Source organism: Microcaecilia unicolor, chromosome 13, assembly GCF_901765095.1.
Source record: "Microcaecilia unicolor chromosome 13, aMicUni1.1, whole genome shotgun sequence".
Taxonomy (NCBI): domain Eukaryota; kingdom Metazoa; phylum Chordata; class Amphibia; order Gymnophiona; family Siphonopidae; genus Microcaecilia; species Microcaecilia unicolor.
This window is the reverse complement of record NC_044043.1, coordinates 41,670,175-41,693,157: the sequence shown is the minus strand read 5'-3', so window position 1 is coordinate 41,693,157 and position 22,983 is coordinate 41,670,175. Positions and strand designations below refer to the sequence as shown.

General features: G+C 38.6%; 1 protein-coding gene across 1 annotated transcript in view; it reads right to left on the bottom strand.

The window, feature by feature from the left end:
• Window positions 1-6,229: 6,229 nt before the first annotated feature.
• Window positions 6,230-22,983, bottom strand: part of NF1 (neurofibromin 1) — a 464,504-nt gene continuing 447,750 nt past the window's right edge. The window contains 1 exon segment of the mRNA XM_030222524.1: window positions 6,230-9,808. Coding sequence (XP_030078384.1) covers window positions 9,666-9,808 — 143 coding nt within the window. The 3' untranslated portion in view covers window positions 6,230-9,665.

Below are 22,983 nucleotides of genomic sequence, written 5' to 3'. Positions count from 1 at the left end.
GACAGAGGACTAAAATTAAACTACAGACACAAAGGTTGGAATTTTTTAATAAAGTTTTAATAGAGATTTCTGTGCTGGGTTAAGGGTAGGCAGTAGCTGTATTTTGCCCTTCTCCAGCCCTGCATTCAACAGGATTAACACATTATTCCACTGAAAGGGCATGAGGGACCAGGAGAAAATTGTGCCAGTATGCGATATTGTGGCCTGAAAAATCTCTTAAAAATAGTTTCTCTTTGTCAGTTCTGTAACAGAGAGGACCTTTAGTCAAGTCTCAAATTGAAAGGGGAATGGAGAGGAACATCATCTTCATTTTATTCACAAAAATAAAGCAATCATTCTCCCTTGTTACATTCTAAGAGAGACAGTGGAGATGGACCAAGTGGGCTCATTATGCTGTATGAGCCCAAAAGGAACAGTACAGCATCAACAGGAAGATGAGTGGAGTTTAGAAGGGGACAAGGGGTACATTGCTCCCCAAGCTATGTTTCTTAGTTTGGTTTCACTCTTGGCTCAGTTATTGAGCCCTGGCTTCCCATCTCATGCCTAGCACAGCTTTGCTGTTCAATTCCTGATTCAGCTCAGGCTAGCTTTTGGGATATGTGATCTCTAGATACGTAAAACACCAGGAATGAATAGGTACTGCTGTAATGGTATGCCATTCTAATATCCTACATCACGTGGACTGGGAAAAGAGAGTGTGTGTGTGTGTGGGGGGGGGGGGGGGGGGGGGTAAAGGTGCAGGGCAGATTGGAGAATGGAGGCAATATTTAGTAAAAGGAACGAGAAAGAGGAATGTGCTGGAATCACTAACTGCTACTAAAGGAGGGAGCATTGTGCCAAATCTGCTACCACCAATGGTAGTGAAGTTTCCATTTTTGCAGAAGGCACTTGTGATCCTAGAATCAGCCCTAACTCAGCAACCCAGGCCAGCCATGTACTCTGTCACTACTAGAGCTTTAGCAGGTAGGTTGGCACACAGCGGGTTGATATGAATGCATGCTTTTTGGTCCAGTGAGCTCCTGCTCAGTATTGTACAGCTGTCGCCCTGGGGCTGTGAAGCATCCGACTGCTGAGCTTCCAAGGCTTCTGCATGCAGGTGGCATGGAGCAACTCACAGGCACTTTCTGGATGTGGTACTGCTGGTGTCTTCCATTCTGTGAGAATAGTTGAAAACGAGGGGAAAATACAAATGGTTTCAGGGAATAGAGATGTTCTCAGTGTTCTGGGAAGGTGCAGCACGAATGTGATCCATGCTTGGAAAGGTGGGAATAAAAAATTGGATACATGAGATGAATCAGTGCAGAAGGGATGAGAAGTGGGTGAACGTAGCCTGCAGGGGATGGGCATTGACCAGGGTGGTCAGGTCAGATCAGGAGGAAGTAGGGAGCAGAGGTTTAGGATGGAGGATGGAGTAGGTATGGATGTATTAAGTGTTCTACCCCAACACAAGAACCAAACGATACATTGGGAGAGAGAGGAAGAAAAACAGAATGAGGAGGAAGATGACATTAATGCGGGGAAAGGTTGAGAAAGAAGTGGGGACAGACTGGGAGAAGAAAGAAAGTGCATGATGTGCACAGGTTGGGTAGGGAAGAGGAACTATTGAGGACTGGTGCAAGGGGAAGAATGTGGGTGGACTGGAAGGCATAGCATGAATATGTTATAGATCAGACCCACCCAGTGGCAGTGTCTCACTCCCCCCACTCCTACAGCAGCTCAGCATCTGCACCCTCTCTGAATCCCCCTCTCCTCTCCCTCCATGGTGTACAGAAGCATCCCGGCGGCCTCATCTTTGCTGCCTGCACCAGCTTCCACAGGCTTCCCTCTGCCGTATCCTGCCGGTGAGGAAAAAGGAAGCAATGTCAGCAAGGGCAGGATGCAGCAGAGAGAAGCCTACAGGGGCCAGTGCAGGCAGCAAAGATGAATTGCTGTGGCAGCCGGAATGTCTCTGAAGTACACCATAATTGTTTGAGGCTTCTGCAGATGAGGTCAGAGCCCATGGGGACAGAACCTGCGGGGACAGGGCAGGGACAGGGCAGGGACGGAGACAAACTTTGTCCCCATGTCATTCTCTTCTCCCATGTTTTGTTTTCCTTTTATTTATTAATTTTTATAGACTTGATAGCACACTGAGTTAAGCACCACCAAATAATTTTGAAAAGTTGGCTCCCATGCCTCCAGAAACTTTTACAAACCTTTTTAAAACCTAGTTATGCTACTAACCTTGAAAAACTTCCCCTGTTATGTTCAGAGTGTGGCATAGTACAAATAAAATAGAGATTTCTGTTAAATTATCTGTTATGCAATCTTTTTACTATGCAGAATGTAAATTACCACAAACAATAACTGTTTGCCAAATCCTTGAAATCAGTCTTAATCACTTCTGGATCACAAATTGACGACATTGAGTGTATTTACCAGGGTTACTGAGAAGTAACAAGCCATAAGGGAATCAACATGATTGTTTATTCCTTGTATAGAGGATGAATCAGATTTGTACCACTATTTGATGCTTAATTGTATCACTCTTCTGTAAATACAGGGGAAGAAACTGTGTTCTCAAATAGACGCACCGGGGTTAAGATGAGAGGATGACAGACACAGGCACTAATCCAACACTGATGAAATAAATGTTCCTCTCATTCACTGCCATATATCTATATATTTTATTTTGGCATGCTGTCTTTTGATTTTTTTACGTTACACAGGGATGCATTGTCCGTGTCTCCTCATAGTTGTTCCTCTGCCTTTTTTTGTGCTCTCTAAACATTCTACGAAACATAACCTATCACTGTTATGTGTGGGAGCAACAAAAGCCAAGAAAGGTCCTCCTTACTGCAGTATATGGATACATGTAAAGCGAAGTTCCCTACCTGTAACTGGGATTCTCTATACCCAATAGGATAAATCAGACACCCAAATGGGTTACATCATCCAACGTTACAGACACACGAGCTGACAGGGCCAAATTTAGTAAATGGTGCTCGAAGTTAGGCACCATTAAGATCTGTGCTAAGCACCAATTCTATAGAAGTTGCTTAGCCTTAAGCAACTTTTATAGAATAGCACTTAATGTGGATTCCCTATGCCTGCTTAAGTAGAGGAGTGTGGTAGCCGTGTTAGTCCACTCTTAAGGTTATCAATAGAAATCAAACAAAATAAAACATGGAAAAGAAAATAAGATGATACCTTTTTTATTGGACATAACTTAATACATTTCTTGATTAGCTTTCGAAGGTTGCCCTTCTTCCTCAGATCGGAAATAAGCAAATGTGCCTGCTGAAACCTGGTGTACGACTAATGGCCGTTGGATGCTTAAATGACCCTATTCTATAACACTGTGCCTAAATTTTGGGAATGCCCCCTCCCCTGGCCACACTCCCTTTTGAGTTGCACACAAGACAATTTAGGTGCATAATGTTATAGAATAGCGCATAGGCAGATCTACTACTACTACTACTTAACATTTCTAGAGCTAATTAGTGCCAATCATTGATTGTTAATGGCTCATTAATTAGTTTGCACATGAATCTGAGGTTTAGTGTAGTGCAGAACTTAGGAGTCAGCTCTTCAGAAAGGTGGGTGGATATGTGTATCTGGATTAATCCTGTCGTTTACAAAGACATTCCACCTAAGCAACCAACCACCTAAGTAGAGAATCCCATGTTAGAAAGCTGCTCTACTTTCAATGATTTTTTTGGATCCTCGGAGCAAACTACACAAGAATATTGCTAGGTAGCTGACTATTAATTCAAAAGCTCTTGTAGAATTTCTGAACCAAATGCAGTATCCCTTTTGAGACATACTGCCTATACAGTAATGAGATGTAAAGATGTGAATGGATCACTAAGTTGTATTTCCATGTATTTCTTGAATGAAAACTGAGGTTGCTATGGTTCTAACTTGATGTGCCTTCATATGATTGATAAGTTGCAATGCCACGAGGCTAAGAGGGTGCAAACTAAAGGGCTCTTTTACAAAGCTGCGGGAGGGTTAATGTGTGGGTAGTGAGCTCCAAATTGGCACTACTGCTGGCATAGTGCATGCGCCCGGTGCTAATTCCGAGTTTGGCATATACCGAATCCCGTGGTAGAAAATATTTTTCTATGTTCTACTGCAAGGGCGTGCTTGGTGGTAATCGGCAATGTGGCCATGTTGGCGTGCTCCAGAGCCCTTACTGCTAGGTCAATGGCTGGCTGTAAGGGCTCAGGTCGTAAATAGGTGTGTGCTAGTTTAACTTTTCTACACGCCCATTTCACGGCCCATTAAAAAAATGGCCTTTTCCCCAGCTGCGGTTAAAAGTGGCCCAGCGTGCGCCAAAAAGACGCGCCCACACTACGCCACTTTTTACCACGGCTTTGTAAAAGGACCCCGAAGGGAGCTGGCACAGAAAGCCATTTGTTAGAGCCACTGTTGGCATGGTTTCTAACGCAAGGCTCCCACAAAAAAACTACTGTTGCAATGCAGTGATCTGTGAGCATGCAAATTACTGCAATGCTAAAACTGTGGAAGATGTCAGGCAATGTGCCCCATGTATCTTTATTTATTTATGTTGGTACTGGACCCATATCCACATTACATGCAGTACCCTGTGCGGTATGTGCATTAAATGCACTGTAAATGCCGGGCACACCCCCTCATTTACTGCACTAGTTTTACATTTCCTGTGCTACAGTTTGGACTCAACATGCAAGAAGTGCAAAACCTTATGGCAGTTTAGTAAAAGAGCTCCTTAATCTTGATCAGGGCCAGCATAATCAGTTTTTGCTTTCTTTCTCAGATAATGATGGTGATAATAAATAATAGAAAGCGCCCAAAGTCAACTGCTATTTTTCTGAATATGTACAAGAACATAAGAATAGTCACACTGGGTCAGACCAATGGTCCATCCAGCCCAGTATTCTGCTTCTAGCAGTGGCAAATACATGTCACAAGTACTTGGCAGAAACACAAATAGCAACAACACTTCATGCTACCAGTGGCTTTCCACATGTCCATCTCAATAACAGACTATGGACTTTTCCTCCAGGAACTTACTATTCTTATTTTTCCTCCTATTTGTTTTAAAAGTATTTCCATGTAATTTCATCGAGTGTCCCATGATCTTTGTATTTTTTGAAAGAGTCAAAAATGTATTATCTGATAAGTCTCTATTCATATTGAAACATGGCTAACAATTCTCCAGAGATACTGGAAACTGTTATACATTTTATAGACACACTCACAGTTTAGGCTGGTTGGTTGTTTTGATTTGTACTGTCAATTGCCTTTGAATAATAATAAAAAAAAAAAAAAAAAAAAAAAAAGATTATTACACAAAATATTTTAAAACAGAAATGAATACAATTTCAACTCCAAAAGCAGGTTGAATTTACATTTTACTTCAAAAAAGGGAAAGGGAAGGGAGTAATACATACATGATGGGGAAAATGTGTGAAAGTTAACAAGAAACTGCAATCATGATTTTTCTACAGCTTCACCTCCTATTCCAAATTCAGTTTGATGTGGCAGTATTTCTCCTGCTGGAATACAAGCGCTTACTATATTAACAGGATTGTAAATCAAGGAAAATTGTTCCAAAGTTTAGGCCCAAATGTAAATACACCGTGTAGGTTTATAATACACGTTTTATGACAGAATGCAACAGCAGGAAGGAGAAAAGTTAACAATACTAACACGAGAATAATCAAATTTGTATGTTATACATGTACAGCAACTGTTTTACAAAAAAGCAAAATAATACAATATATTGTCACATGTATTTACAGTGTAGTAAATATACTTTTCTGTCAAATTTTACACAAAAAAACCTATTTACAGGTGAATGTACTGAATTAAAAAAAATTGTGTGGCCAACAGAGCGACTTTCTGTGGTAAAGTCTGTTGCATAACATCGAGTAAGACATGCTTCATCACATCAGGAGAATAAAATAAAACAAACAGAATAAAAAGTTGAAATCTTACAGACCAATTAGGAATAGAGCACTGGCACTGCCCAACAAGCTCGGTTCCCAAGCCTCACTAAACATTTCCTGCTTACTGAAAACAACATGCAGAGTTAAAGCATTGCCATCATTAAAAAGTAGGGTTATGTGCACAACTGAAACACTAGTGAGGTACCTTTCAGGACAGGAACATACACAAATAAACAAAATCAGTCTTTCTGACAGCATTAAACTGGAAGAATGAATACATAGAAATGTTCCCATAAATATTAGTTCTATGAATGTTGTTTTGAGAAGACAACCAAACACACTGTGAATCTCATGTACACAACTTGCAAACCACTCTCTCTCTCTGTGAGAGAACATTAACGGAGCAGCAGATCACAGTACAGGTAAGTGGTTTTGATTGATTTATTGTATCACTGAAGAAGCTTAATGAGAGTTTTTTGTGCCAATGATTATTTTTTCACTGTGGGCTTAGAGCTGTTTGCTGTTTTTTTTTCCGGTTGAAATAACTGAGTCAAGCCACAGTAGTATGAGGTTTCTCCTTTAATCACTATAAATAACGTATATGCGCATAGACGCAGTGGTTTGCAAGTGTGTACATGAGATTCACATTGTGTCTGGTTGTATAACTGATTTAATAGTGAATCGGATCTATTGTGTTTTGAGAAGACAGACATTTCTTGGTTATATTTTTGGGTTCCAAAAGATGTGAGCATCTGTGGAGCAATTCCCGACGGCTGATGATTTTGAAATTTCATGGGGGAGGTGGTACATTCCAAATTCACTGTCCACTGTGCAACTCAGGCTGTGGTTAAGCAACATACAGCTTTAACAAGGTGAATCAAAACAGAAATGTCGCTGGTCTGATCAGATGACCAAACAGACCTGATTCTGTGACAGTATCAGAAAATCTTAGTGTTCTGAAAAATCAGCTCAAAGCATTCGTTACATTTTCCTACCTCCCACTTGTTTTTCTGCTCGGTTTCAAGAGACTTTTTAAAAGGAAAAAAAAAAAAGATGAAAAAAAAAAGTATCTGAGCTTGATATAGAAAATCTACCACTTCGGACCTCAACTGATGTGTGTTTTCAACTAGTGAGTTTTGACTAAAAATAGAAATCTCTTCTGTACAGTACCCATTTAATATATGAAATCTTTGGACTATGAGGAATAAGTAGATATTATGGGACCTGTCATTGGGTTGTTGCTCTATTCCTAACTTCACTTACCTTTTAATACCCTTCATATGTTTGTAGCATTTTACTTATTTCTATTTTGCAGCTGCTACATTACCAAAAACAAACAAAAACAAAAAACTAACAAAATAGTAATAATAATAATAATTATTATAAAACAAAATGTTTGGTTAATTTCACAAACCTTCAATATTTTTCAACATTACAGCTACTTCAAAACAGCCACAACTAAGGAGGGTTTTTGTTTTTTTAACACAGATTTTGGCAAACTATATTTGCATATTAGGTTTCTGTTCATAGTTTTTTTTCCCTAGGAGTGTAAACAAATTAAAAGGAAATTAAGTTATTTTTGGGAATCAATAAAATAAAGGCAATTTTATTTATATTAACGTTATACTGATTATTGTGTCTGAATAAGTATGGGTTATATGCTATAGTGATGCAATCTGAATACTTTATTGTACCATTTTCTACTAATTTAGCTGTGGATTTTGGATTATTGAAATACACTTAAAATCATACTATATATATATTTTTTACACTATACATAGTTTGTAAAGCCTTTTGTAGTTTTAGTACTATACTGGGGCCTCAAATAGATGTCTTTAAGCAGTAAATACAGTCACCCTAAAAATAAGCACCTTAGATCAAATATCCTTGACGCACAGCTGTCAAAAATGCATATTTACTATTATGATCAAAATGTTAACATTTTTCTGCATGTTGGTATTTTACAGCACTCGCACTACACCATACTACATATTAACCTGAACAGCAGCAAACCAGGTCACTCACCCGCTGCCGTTAACCTATGCTAGGTTAATAGTCTTTCACAGTGATAAAATGTGTTTTTAAAATTTCTTATAACCCCCCAGATTTTTCATAAGTGATTCTTAAAATCTGTGTTTAGTTCACAACCTAAGTTGACATTGAAAGGAAAGCCTGGAGCCAAATAAACTGTACCGCCAACGCTTTATTCCATGGATTTAAATGCTAAGTTCACTCCAATTGCGTACCGTCCCATCTTGCATTTGTGTGGGCATGATAATACTTGTGCTGATTTACTGGGCTGAACTGTGCTGATGCAATGCTTCTAACTCCCACACTGCTTAATCCTTCAACTTCAAACATACAGTGTCCTCAGGGGAAGAAACATGTAAAAAGAAAACAAACAAAACAAAACAAAACAGATACACACACAAAAAAAATTAAGGGGCACCAGAAAAAAAGTCAGGACAACGGATTCACAAATAGTCTCAAATGTCTTTCCTATTTGAAGTGTCATCAAAGATGTCAGTTCTCACCTATTGATTTGTTTTAGTCAAGATATATATTGTTTAAAACAGATTTGCTTGCTTACAAAAATAATATAAACAAACTGTGCAGCATTTATACGGGCAGGTGTGTCTATATCAGAACACATGAGATTGGGCAAGGTAAAATCAATATTTTTGCACCTGTCACAAGTCCATTAAAACTAAGAGGGTGATTAGAGATCTTCAAATTCAATTATTCCAAACCAAACTCCCCAGTACCTACTTTTGTTTTTTTGGAACCCTTCACCCTCAGATACATTGTAACAAATGACTTGAGTTCTCTGCATCTGCACTGTCACCTGTTCTGTCTTGGCAGCAGGTATCTTTGAGACTAAGTTTGAAATTAATACGGCCATTACTTGCAGTCCCAGGAAAAGAAACAGCTCAACATGCAAGACTGTACGTAAAAGGGGAAAATTCCCCAAAGTTTTTCCATTAGAAAATGTGATAGACACTAAAAACAGGGATATATAATATTTTGCCTGGGGAATTCATAGGTATCAAGGAGTAAATGCTGATTTTGTTGATGCCAAAGTGCTAGAGATTACTGTGAATTCATCAATGTGATAAAGAAGTTACATTATTTTATTTAAAAGGCGCACCACTTCTGGTTAGGTCCTCAGTTGCAAAAAAAATGCAACTTTTGCAGAACTGACTTGGCAGGTTAAAAAAATAAAAAGGTCCACAGCTATAATATCTAAAAGGGGTTTCATTACAAACAGGACAAAAATCCTCTTATTTTTCTCCCATAAAGCCACCACCTTTGAAAACTGTGCAAAAAAATTTAGCATTAACACTTTCCATTTTTTTTGTTTTTACAAAACAACAACAAAAAGGCAAAGATGATAAAACCAGAGAACCATCTATAAAAAATGGTTTCTGTATATTAGTTACTGAAGTGGATTCAGTGCTTTCTTTAGCTACAAAAGTTCTTCATTCTGGAACCTCAGAATCTACAAATTAATTTTTCGACAATGGTTCTGGAACACTGGCTTAAAACAAGAACACATTGAAACAGAAGAAACCTGAAGGCAGAATTAAATTCAGGCAATACATCAAAGAGTTGTTCTTTTGGCAACGTGGCTGACTGTATGGTGATGTTAAAAATTAAGTGCAGCATTCTGACTGGCAGGTCACTAGTGAAGCCCATGAAAAGAAATCTCTTTGTTTTCTACTTTTTGTTTCCAAAGCCCCTATGAAAGCTTCACACAATCTTCTTAATGATGTGCCGTTTGAAACTGCCAGCGCTTCGCTGCTTCTGCACCTGGCTTGCAGATCCGTGTCGCGTCCTGCCGCTGTTACTGTGTCCCGTCGTGGGAGAAAGTTCCACGTTCTCTTTGTCAATTCCTGCAGGCAAACACACAAATAACCCTTTAAAAAATGTTTCATATTATGTTTTGTGTACTCAGCTGATATGGGCTGCATTACAGCAAAATTCTGAGGCCTTACCTTCCACATATTCTTTCAGTTCTACAGGGAAAAGGTTAAACCTACTACGGTAAGTTAAAAGCAAAAAGCATGCAGCCTAACCAAGATTATAGAAGCAACCGTGGCACAAACATAACCAGCACTGGACACAGAGGCAGCTTATATAAGCAAAAGTCTAGTGTCTAGCTAGGTGAAAAGTAATGCAAAGTTTATTTCACTTTCACAGAAACTGGTATTCGTCATTCTTAACTTAGAAATGCCTTAATTTTAGGTACTTCTTCTGAGAGTGATAATTATTTATATTTCTTTTTTTTAATGTTAAATTTTTATTAAGGTTATAATAGTCACAAACATAATATGCTCATTACAACTAAGCACAATTGGTCTACAATGGAAGTATTGAAACGCTAAACCGCAACCTCTCAGAATTACCCAGCTACCCCCCCTCCCAAGCAATTATCTCCCCTTCCTTCAGTATTATTATTTATATTTCTTATATCTATGGACATCAAAAGAGCTGCCACATTTTGTTGTAATGTACACTATGATTTGGTATTATATCATACATCTGTTAATCATATCCATTCTTTTTTTTTTTTTTTTTGTAGCTGGGTGGAATTCTTTTTGAACAAGACAACAAATATTTAACACAGGGGCCCTTGTACAAAGGCATTCCAAAAAGTGGCCTGCAGTAGTGTAGGTGCGTGCCTTGGACTCATGCTGGACCATTTATTTCTCCACTGTGTCTGGAAAAAAAAGTGGGGTTTTTTTGGGGCTGGGAAATGGACATGCGGTAAAATGAAAACCAGTGCGTGTCTATTTATGGCCTGAGCCCTTAACGCTATCCATTGACTTAGGGCTCATGTGTTACCCATACGGTAACCACCCAGCACGTTCCAACTGCCGATTACCGCTGGGAATGCCCCTGCGGTAAAAAAAAATATATTTTCTACCACGGGTTTTTGGCAAGTAAGTACATAAGTATTGCCATACTGGAAAAGACCAAAGGTCCACCAAGCCCAGCATCCTGTTTCCAACAGTGGCCAATCCAGGTCACAATATACTTGGTAAGATCCCCCAAAAGTACAAAACATTTTATACTGCTTATCCCAGAAATGGTGGATTTTCCCCAAGTCCATTCAATAACGGTCTATGGACTTTTCCTTTAGGAAGCAGTCCAAACCTTTTTTTAAACTCTGCTAAGCTAACCGCCTTTACCACATTCTCTGGCAACGAATTCCAGAGTTTAATTACACGTTGAGTGAAGAAAACGTTTCTCCGATTCATTTAAATTTACTACATTGTAGCTTCATCGCATGCCCCCTAGTCCTAGTATTTTTGGAAAGCGTAAACAGACGCTTCACATCTACCTGTTCAACTCCACTCATTATTTTATAGACCTTTATCATATCTCCGCTCAGCCGCCTTTTCTCCAAGGTGAAAAGCCCTAGCCGCTTTAGCCTTTCCTCATAGGCAAGTCGTCCCATCCCCTTTATCATTTTCGTCGCCCTTCTCTGCACCTTTTCTAATTCAACTATATCTTTTTTTGAGATGCAGCGACCAGAATTGAACACAATATTCGAGGCGCGGTCGCACCATGGAGTGATTTTATCAACAGTATCCAATTATTGATGTGTATATATATATATATATATATATATATATATATGCATACCTCGATTCAGTTTTTAAATTTTAAGGTCTGAATTATATTTGTTGTTTCTATCTTCTTGATTCATTTATAGATTGTATATACAATTTTTAAAATTGTTACATCTTTTACTTTTTGTTTTCATTGTTTTTAATGTAAAGAACTCCTGACGAAGGCCTGGATGCCGAAACACAGCCTGTGCTGGATTTCTACTGTCAGCACACGTTGAATTTGAAGAATAAATGTCTTTTATTGATAATCTTGGAGCTTGTGTTTGGCTACTTCCACCTTTGTGTATAATTTAAAGACACACACATAGAGGAACATAGTCATTCATGTACATACACCCCCCCCCCCCCACATGCATATGAACACATATGTACTGACATACACACACAAAACAGATAAACTAGAGAACAGTACACAAGACACCCATGTGCGTGTGCACACGAGCGAGAACACACATAAGCAGATGGGTGGGAAAGAATTCCTTGAGCCAAGCTCTGCATGCTACCTTTGTTTGTTATATATTTTGCCTGGTTTATGTTTTTTAAGTTGCCTTGAACATTTTTTTTACATCATAAATGTGGACTATAAATTTGTAAATAAAATCAAGTATGTTGCCTTCTCAAAAAGGTTCAATTTTGTGGATGTTAAAGATCACACAGTAATCTGGTACATAGACCAAAACCAACCTTGCTATCCTTACCAAAACTGCTCTGTAAAAACCCTCATTAGATAGAGAAAATTTATCAGTTTTGTACAGTTTGTTAAGGGCTCGACAATATTCTGACAAAATACTAATTTTTGCTAAATGCTTTTATTTTGTAAAAAATATTAAGCAGAACATCCAAGATCCTTCAACATATTAGCTATCTGCATTATTATTATTATTTGTAGCGTTTGTATCCCACATTTTCCAACCAATTTGCAGGCTCAATGTGGCTTACATTATGCCGTAATGGTGATCGTTATTTCCGGATAGAGAATTACAAATGGTATTGCATTAAGGCGCATACATGGTAAAGTAGAATACAAAGTGCTATTGCATTGAAGTTCCTGAGTGATAGAGTAAATTATAACATAAATTAGGTAATCAACTATAGAAATTTCATTTCCGACATGAGAATTAAAGTGGTAGTGTGTATGAGTTACTTGGGGGTCTTTTACTGAGGCACAGTAGCGTTTTTAGCTGAGATGCCCATTATATTCCTATGGGCGTCTCAGCGTTTACTGCCAGCTGATTTCTACTGTGAGCTAAAAACACTACTGTGGCTTAGTAAAAGACCCCCCTCAGTTTTCAGAACTCTGACAAGGGAAACAAAGACTCTACACATAATTCTCAGGTCAACAGAATCAAAAAGGTAATATAGTAGGAAAAATCTGCCCGATAAAGGAATATCTCAGTGGTCTCTAAAAATTTGCTTCCACTGACAGCTAGAAGTACTAGTACAGTGCCCTCCTCCTCCCTTCCCTCCCCCCTCCCCCAATTCAGGTAGAAAGCAGCTATGTATACAATGCTGTATTTACTCTGGAAAAACTACAAGTAATTACTCCTGGGGGAATTTGCACAGAATGCCTCATCTCTGTAGACTGCGCAGAATTTGGCTGCCTCCTTCCCTGCACACTCACCGCTCCAGTGTGGCAAGAGGAGGAGCTGCACAGCTGCAAGTCGGGCCGATTCTTCCTCTGCTGCCTTGGTTCCTGGCAGTTCTTTTAAGCCATGTGGCTGTGCAGAGGGCCACAGGCTCAAAGGAACAGTCGGGCCCAAGACGGCAGAGGAGCAGGAGGGGAGGGGCTGAAAAGATGTGAATGGTGTGTGTGTTTGGGGGGGGGGGGGTGAAGGGCTAGAAAAAAGGTAGATGGCATATAGGGGGCTGGAAAGAGGTGGATAAGATGTGTGCGTGCCAAGGGGTGGAGGTCTGCAGGAAGGTACATGGGAAACTGTTGTGGTGGTGTGTGTGGGCGGTATTTCATGCCAGGGGGGAGATGCCAGTCCTTATAATGGGGGAATTCTGCACAAAACAATTACAAGTGTGCAGAAATTTACAGACTTTTCAAATATTGTGTGCAGAATTTTCCATTTTTTTTGCATAGAATTTCCCAGGAATAACTAAAAAAAAAAAAAAAAGCCTTCCAAATATAAAAATGCAACTTAGAACATGGATATACCTTTCAAATCCATCAACTAATACAAAATAGACAATTATTTTAGTTGCACAGTACAAAAACCACTTACATCATGTTACATTAAAAATTATTTAAGAGGAAGGAATGCTCTAACATCTAAAAGGCTCTTCTGAATTTAATATAAATATGGCTTACTGATGCTCATTGTAATTTTGGCCCTGTTAGCCTGCCCACAGTAGCCCTATTCAAAATCTTAAATTTTAAGAGGCTATTCCCAACATCTCACAGACACAGCATCTGACTCCAGCTGTATCCTAAGCAAAAAGAGGGGCAAATCTCCTTCTTCTGTGTAGCTAACACTGAAAAAGTACTCTCATGATTGTTCAGCAAATGATCACCACTTCCTCTGGCATTCACTTTTTCCTTAGACATTATCTGGCACATTATTAGGAAGTCACTATAATAAACTTGGGTTCAAAATAATTTATCTTTTTTTATATATGCACTTTAAAATGCTATAAATATTATAAAGTGTTTTAAATGTGCTCAGACCATACCGTTTACACCCATTATATCCCCAAGAGGAATATGTAGTGGTGTCACAATGGAACCATCATTGTACATACGATGTTCCGCCTCCTAATATTTGTGTATGTACATACAGCTGAGCCCAAGTAGATCTTTATCACCAGTGTATGCATATATCTATAATAAATATGTCATATTACCATCCGATACATAGATAATAGAACATACAATACAACATTTGTTTGAACCTAAAGGAGGTATATGTTAGTTCATGACACCCTGATCTCACTTCCCCCACATATCTTACATAAACCAACCCACAATGCGATATACACATATATTCACACAGTTATTGCACTTCCCTTGGGGTATATTGTGCTCGTGCTTCATTAAAATCACATATCATTCATCTATTCCAATCTTGCCATCACAATAACTGCTCCCTTTAAAAGGGAGCAGTTATTGTGATGGCAAGATTTGAATGGACCAATGATAAACACATTATTAGGAAGAACACTGGTGCAATAGCCTTCCGGCGATTACCTAATTCTTCAGGCCTCTGTTAATTATTCTCTCTCTGCCCCTTCACATTTACAAACCTTGAAGCAGGTCAAGCAAATCACAGAATGAAAAAGGGAAATGTTGTCTATAATGAAAGAAGGATGAGCCATCATTTAAATTAAGGTTTGATAATGAAGATAAGAAAAGGAGCATCTTTTGAGGAAGATAACAGAGGAGTTAATGGAGAGAACAGGGACAGTCCGATTCTTGTTTAATTAAAATCTTTTCTTTAAGCATTCCTCACTGATTCCGAAGTCATAAAATGGCACATTGGAGCAGTAAACAGCATATGCTAAGCCATTTTTGGTTGCAACTGATACATTTGAATATTAGAATCATTTAGTTAAAACCAAGGTAGCCCTGATATATTGTAGAAAATAACCAGTTTCCATCCCCAGCAGAATCAAAAGCATTGCACCATCAACTTCGGTATGCAGAAACATATGCTACTGCCTTTATTCCTGAGGGGATAACGCTGTGGAATGCGCTGCCAGGTCAGCTTCAGCAATATAGTAGTGTAACACAGTTTAGGAAATTGTGTAAGAGAAAATTGTTTGTCATGGTGGTTTTTTTTTTTAAATTTTGAAGACTGAATTGTTATTATGGTCTGTTTTATGTTCTGTGATATGAAAAATGTGAATGTTCTTTTGTAAACCACCTAGTTATAGGTGGTGTATAGATTTTTTAAAATAAATAAATAAAACAGTCTTATTATCCCCTCTGTACCAGACTTCATACTGTTCTTTACTCTTAACACAGGGGAAGGTAACACCATTAGCTCCTTAGAGCACAATACGAAATGTGCCAGTGTTGCACTACTTACAAGCAGTTGTTGTCTGTGGCTGGTCCACTGTTAAGAGGTTAATAAATCACTTCTCATGCCACAGCCTAAGTCTAGCGCAGACTAAAGCAGTATTTCGTGCAAATAGGATGAAAGTAAAGAGTACCTTGATGAACGAGTGGCTGCATGAAAACTGCTGATTTAGAGCAAGGAAGAGAAGCTTCACAGACACAGAATGAGAAAGAAAAGAAGAAAAACAAAACAAAACAAAAAACAAAAAGTGAATAATGATCATGAAAGAAGAAAAATTAATATAACAGACAAAACAATTATGAATAATTTTATTACACTCTACTAACAGTTGGGAGACATAATTCAAATATCTCCTGGGATGGGGTCAGTGTCTTATACAATTAACATTTTCTTGTGCTGAATCTGCCACTTAAAAATGTTACATAAATGATAAAGACAGTAATTTTATATTTTGCATGGAAAGTATTATGGTGAAGGAAAAAGCAATAGTAAAAACATGGCCAATTATGTTGGAATCCTCTCCCCTCCAGTTATAGTGGATTGAACATTATTATGAGGATTACCAAGGAAGCAATGAGTAGAAAAGAAAAAAAAATATGACTAAAAGCATAGACAATATAGCCTACTAACGACAAAATCAGACAGATTTGCAGTATCAGTTAGGTTGTTTTGTTTTGTTACATTTGTACCCCGCGCTTTCCCACTCACGGCAGGCTCAATGTGGCTTACATATTGTATGCAGGTACTTATTTGTACCTGGGGCAATGGAGGGTTAAGTGACTTGCCCAGAGTCACAAGGAGCTGCCTGTGCCTGAAGTGGGAATCGAACTCAGTTCCTCAGTTCCCCAGGACCAAAGTCCACCAGTTCTAGAATTAAGTCTGATTTCATACATTTAATCCATGGATAGGATGTGAATTAGAGTAGCCAAATTATGAAAAAGGCATGCCCGTCTTCATGCTGTAAAGCTCTGATGCTCAGGTGCACATGGAACAACAATGGTCAAATGTGGATCAGCAAAAAAGTTACGTTGTCAATAAGTCTGTAAGCGAAAATATTTTGAGTTCACAACCTTGCTGTAGATCTCTATCTTTAGTCCCAAGGTACAGCAAAGTATGATACAACTTCACAGCACCAGTCAACAATGATGTATTTCTTTTGAGTTGAACCCAATAAGAGAAGCAATTCCTTGTTTCTCAAAGCTTTCATTCATTTTGCCACAAAAATATCCCTGGTTTCCTAGGTTGGCATTAAAATATTGGCTGTTATACATGCTTGTTCCTGGAAGGTTTTCAAATGACTGTCCACTTTTTTAACAACTGACAACTCACCACAGAGTACTGATCTTTAGTAAGTGAGTGCTGAATACTGTACAACATACTATGTATCTGTTCATCAATAATACCAGACTGTACTAAACACTAAGTACAATTAATAACCCCTTACGTCAATCCTTACGTTTATAACAAGGTCTGAAGATGACTCTCTCCGAGATCTTTCTTGACACTGGTCTGCATTTGTTGTTCTACAGTGGCTGATCTCAGGCCTTACAAGATTTCCTCCAGCTGGATGAGGGCAGCAATGAGATATACCTCTACAGCAAAATCCTTCAGGGCTAGCAGGGGTCAGGGTCAATCACAGCATGCCTATATGTATCTCCTACTCACCAATGCTGACCACTACAGAATGTATGTGACTCGGAAGTATAATTTCTAGTACTTGCTAAAGTAACAATTAATTGGAGAGCAAAATGATGCAAATCAAGGCTAGAAAACTAAATTTTGCTCAAAAGGCTGAAACAGAGAATTCATAATCCACTATTACTGCAAAAAGCATTTAAAAGATTAAAGAATTAAACACAGAAGCCTCAACTACCCCAAGGGAAGCCCACACTGGTTAATTATAAAAACCTCAATGGGGTTACTATCACTGGCTTCAGCATATCAGCAAAAACAGCAGTGGAAAAACAACTCCCCCCAAAAATGGGAGAGAAAGAAACTATTTAAAAAAGCAGACAGCAGCTATATAGAAACAAATAACAGGTGAAATACTCAGTAATCAGTTCCTATATCTAATATGCTTAATGCAATGTCCCCTAACCAAAACTGTTTCGATAGAGTAGAAGCAAAAATAGTGCACTGTCAGCATTACTTAACTTGTGGTGTGTAAATCACAGACAATCCCACTCGCTGAAAAAAATGTCCACTTGCTTCACAACTCAAATCCGAACATCGTTGACATCCTTGATAAAGGGCCCCCTTGGTTCACAATGGCTGCTTCAGGAGGGGGAACAACTTACTGGCAGCTACCACATATACAAACACCCATTCCTTCTCTAGAGCCTTAAACTCACTAGAGATCATAAGTGGCTGCGGACTCAGATATTTAGGGATGCTAAAGTGGGACAGGGCTGGGGAAAGTTAAATTGCTTGGGGTAGGAGCAACACCTACGTCAGCAGTAAAGGGACAATGGGTCAGCTGCTACCACCTCTCCCAGTACCTCTGATATTGATGATAATATGCACTCTGAATACACTCCAGGGAATTATGTGCCAAAAAAATCAAAATAAGGCACCAACATAATAAAACTTATTAAACAGAACAATATTTGCAATTTTCTGGAAATATATAAAAGTACTTTAACACTTCACTCCCACCCAGCCTTAGCACCCCAGTCCATCATCTTCCTACTGGACATGTGTACAGTAATATTCAGCAGCACTGTAATTCTGAGGTTACTTTGCCTATCAGCTTTTTGGTAGGTTATCAAATGGCCACTAGGCTTCAGATATGATGGATTTTAGTTTACTGTTGAGTTACCAAACTTTGTTTGGTATACGTACCATCTGCATTTGCTGTACCTAATGGTTAGAGCAGTGGGCTGAGAACCAAAGTCAGGGTTCAGATCCCACTGTCACTCCTTGAGATCTTTGGCAAGTCACTTAACCATCCATTACCTAAGGCACAAACTTTGATTGTAAGTCCACCAGGGACAGGAAAAGATCTACTTACTGAAAAAAAGCGTGAGCTAAATCCAAAATCTAGTATCAGGCATATTGTGAAGTAATACAAAAATCTACAAAAGTCACTCAGGACATATAAAACAATTCTACCATACCAAAATAGCCCCAGTTTCTAAGAGGGACATTAAGAAAAGGCACCACCATAAACATTCTAGTGGGTAGTAGAACTGTCTCTATTTTCTTCAGGTAATAGGCAGTGAGCTCTTACAGTCTAACTTGTGGAAAGATTTATTCTGCTATGTATATGAGGTTTAGGATAGAAGGTAGGTAAACTCTACAGTGATATGAAAAGGCATGACTACCTTAACAGAAATTTAAGATGTGCATTTAAGACTACTTTATTGTGATGGAATTGGGTGTATGGTTTATATGTGACTAAGGCTTATGAATATAACATGATTTATGTTGAATCAGACCAAAGCCCATTGAGCTGAGCATCCTGATAGTGGCCAGTATAAGTCACAAGTACCTTACAGATCCCCCTCAAAAAAAAAAAATTCCAAAAAAACAGATCCATTTCTCTCTCAACTCTTCCTGGCTAGTAATTTTTTCTGGACTTTTCCTTCAGAAACTTGTCTGAACCTCTTTGGAACTGTTAACGTTAAGTCACCTTGACCACAGATTCCACAGCTTAATAAAGTGCTGAATGTAAAAATACTTTCTACAATTTGTTTTAAATCTCCTGTTTGTTAATTTTATGCCATATCCTCTTGTTTTAGTGGTTTCTGGAAGGTTAAACAACCATTTCCTATTTGACTGTTCTGTCTCACACACAGTTCCATCATATCCCCCCTTTCAGTCATCTCTATTTCAAGATGAAGAGCCCTAACCTGTTCAGAGTTTCTTCATAATGGGGAGTATTCCACCCCCTTTATTTGCTGTCTTCTCTGAATCTTTTCTAGGAGTCACTCCTTCCCTTTCACTGATTGCCAGTGGAAGCGCAAATTCAATTCAAAGTTTACTGTTTTGTCTACAAACTTATAAATGGTTTAGTACTATCTTATATGAGTTCATTTATCTCTTTGCCCTTGACTAATAGAGCTTTATACTCTAGTAATTGTTTGACTTTGAATTTTCTGGATGTTAGGGTGTTAACAAAAAAGCTTTTAAAATTCTTGTTTGGATACCAAGCTGCATTTTGTGGCGTTCTTTGTCTCTCTCTCTAAGGAGTTAAACACTTTTTTTCATAAACTATTGGCTAGTAGATGACCGAGTAAATATATGTTTTATTATTATAAATGTAAAAAAGTACCAGGAGCCTTCACAAGTGGGGCAAAACCGTTAATTGTGCATCATATATCATTGACCTGACATGGGCTGTGTTTTGGCGTAAAGCGCCTGCGTCAGGGGTCATTTGATTGTAATTATCTAAGGTGAAGAGAACAGCTGAAAGCTGAATTCACATCAAACGTGACTAAAATCCGTGCAAAATACAAGCACAAAAATGCCTACTCGCTTCGCACGGGAGCGCAGCTTCCTTCTTACTCCAGACACAATCTAACAGGCTGTGCTATGGGGATTACATAAGACTATACGCATTGCCACACTGGGACAAAAAGATGATCCATCAAGCCCAGTATCCTATTTCCAACAGCTACCAATCCAGGTCACAAGTACTTGACAAGAAATATTTTCTCTGATGTTTTAAATTTACTACTCATTGTGTGTCCCTAGTACTCTTAATTTTTGAAAAGGTAAACAAGTGACTTCATGTCTACCAATTCCACTCCACTCAGTATTTTATAGACTTCTATCATATCCCATCCCCTGTCATCTGTTCTCCAAGCTGAACAGACCTAGCTTCTTTAGGAGGTGAGCAGAACAAGGTGAGAATGTGACCTGGGAGGGGGTGGACAGAGAAAGTTGAGAGTGTGCCGGGGCAGGGGGGGAAACAATGAGTCGAGCAAGATGCGAATATGCCATGGGGTGTTAGTATGACATGGGGATGGGAAAAGGGCAGAGAAAGCTGATGGTGCAATGGGATTGGGGGAGGGGAACAGAGAAAGCCGAGATTGTGCCGTGGGGGTGGGAGTAGAATAAGCTGAGATTGTAACAGGGGAGTGGGGGTAGAACAAGCTGAGAGTATACCACTGGTGGGGAGATCAAGCATGAAGGTGTGCCATGGGGACGGTGGGGGAGAGATACAATGACAGTTGGGGAAGGGAGCAGAAAGAGTGAGAAGTGAGGGTGTTCACAGTTCACCTTAGTTTTCTATATTGCAAATAATACAAATATTTAATTAAAACATAAATAAATGGAGTATGAAAAGGGAAAGACAAGACAAGGAGGCCTAGGCTACATTTAGAATAATAAGAGGAAAGAGGTTGGGAGTGGAGGCAGAGTCAAGGAATAAGATACAAAAGGAGAGGAGGGACTGCAAAGAGACAAAGCTGCGGTGGTGATGCCATAACAGGAAAGTAAAGGCGAATAACAACATTTCAGCTGGGGATCTGATTTCATATGTGCCGGGGGTGGAGAGGGGGGAGTAGAAAGAATAAGAGGTCAGGGTGTGTGCTTGGGGTGGAGGGAGAATGAGAGGTGGGAGTATTGCACGCAGAAGATGACTTTGGGAGCAGACAGAATTAGGGGTCTTGCTGGGAGTTACAGGGAGAGAGAACTATAGTTGGAATGAGAGAGAGAACTGGAGAGGCTGGAGCCTGAGGAGGGAAAAAGCAGTAGGAGATTTTAGGACTTATGATGGGGAAATTCTGTACGAAAAACACTAGAAATAAAGCAGAAGTTTGCCCAGAATTTTCAAAAATATTGTGCAGAATTATTTTTTGTTCTTGCTTTTAAAATTTTCTCCTATTCATCCAGCTCATAAATATTCTTAAATCTACTTGCATGTACTGCATGTTTGAGATAGCCCCAAAGGTGTTAAGTAATATGTATATTTGGGAACTATGAAGGCCATTCCAAAACCTTAATTTTTCTTCCCTGCTAATAATTTATGGCTTATTTAAAGGTATCTTTCAGATTGTCTTGCTGAAATAGCCGGTCTTTTCTAAGATTCAATGTCTTCACTAACTCTGGCAAACAAAATACTGTGGCTATAAATATCAGGTGCTTACAATATCATTCACTAAAAATAGCATGGAGGAAAAAAACCTCAAAAGACCATGGGTCTTTTCCTCCATGCTATTTCTAGTGAATGATATTATAAGCACCTGATATTTATATCCACAGTATTTTGTTTGCCAGAGATTCTTAAGCTCTGTGGTAAAAGATTCCTTTTTGAAGTGATCTTTGTTTCATTTCAAAAGCTCTGGGACATTTGTTTCTGGGATATACTGATATATTGTTGAATCCATTATTTCTTTTCCTTGCACAATGTTTCCTGTGCCACTGGCTGCCACAGGATCGCAAAACATAATAGATCCATCTGCATCCTTAATGACTGGCAATGTTTTATTTTCTTCAAATGCTTCATGTTTAAGCTCTGCAACTATAGCTCAGGCTTTTTAATCCCTCATTTGGACTATTTCAATTCCATGTACATTAAAATGACATAGGAAATTGCAATTGTTGCAAAATACATCTGCATGGTTCATTTTTATGCTAGGAAAATATCATGAAACGACCCTGCTTTTTGAATAAGTTACACTGGCTTAAACTGGAGTCACATCTTCATTTTAAAATAGCCTGTATGATCTATAAAACCTTTTATGGACTTAATTCTGAAAATACAGTTCAGCTTTTACCATTTTATATTAATAGCTTGAATTTGAAAAGTGTACAGAGATTAACTTAGATTTTCCAACAATGAAAAAGATAAGCCAAAGGTCTATTTGGGAGCAATTTTTTATATAATAAAGTGCCAAAATCTGGAATAATATTCTCTATCAGATTTCATCTCATCTTCTTTTTTGAAAGGCACTCAAAATTTACTTATTTTTAAATCAATGATTGTAAATTTTATTTGGTTTAGCTTGATTGTAAGACTGCTGTAAACTCCTTCGAATGTGAAGTCCTCTTCTATTTGTAATTCGCCTTGCATCCTTAAGATTAAAGGCAGAATATAAACTGTACAATACAATATAATTAAGGACAAATGTTCAGTTTTTGTTTCTGAAGCACTTTATTTCAGAAAGTTACAGGCTTATTTATGTTTTCTTTTACATACTTTAGACAATGACTTTAGTGATAAGGCTGTAGACAACATTTCCGCTTGACAACTTTCCTATGCAGATCATTGTTGTGTAAACAGGATTCTTCTGGAATGGCACATGTGCAGATGATGGCAAAAGCCAATGGCTACCACTCCTATTCTAGTTATGGTGGCAAATGAGTCCTCCTATTTTCTATCAAAGCCTCTGACCAAACAGCCTCACCTCACAGTTCACCAATTTTGTCACTGGTTACTGAAAAGACATGCTCCAGCTGATGCCA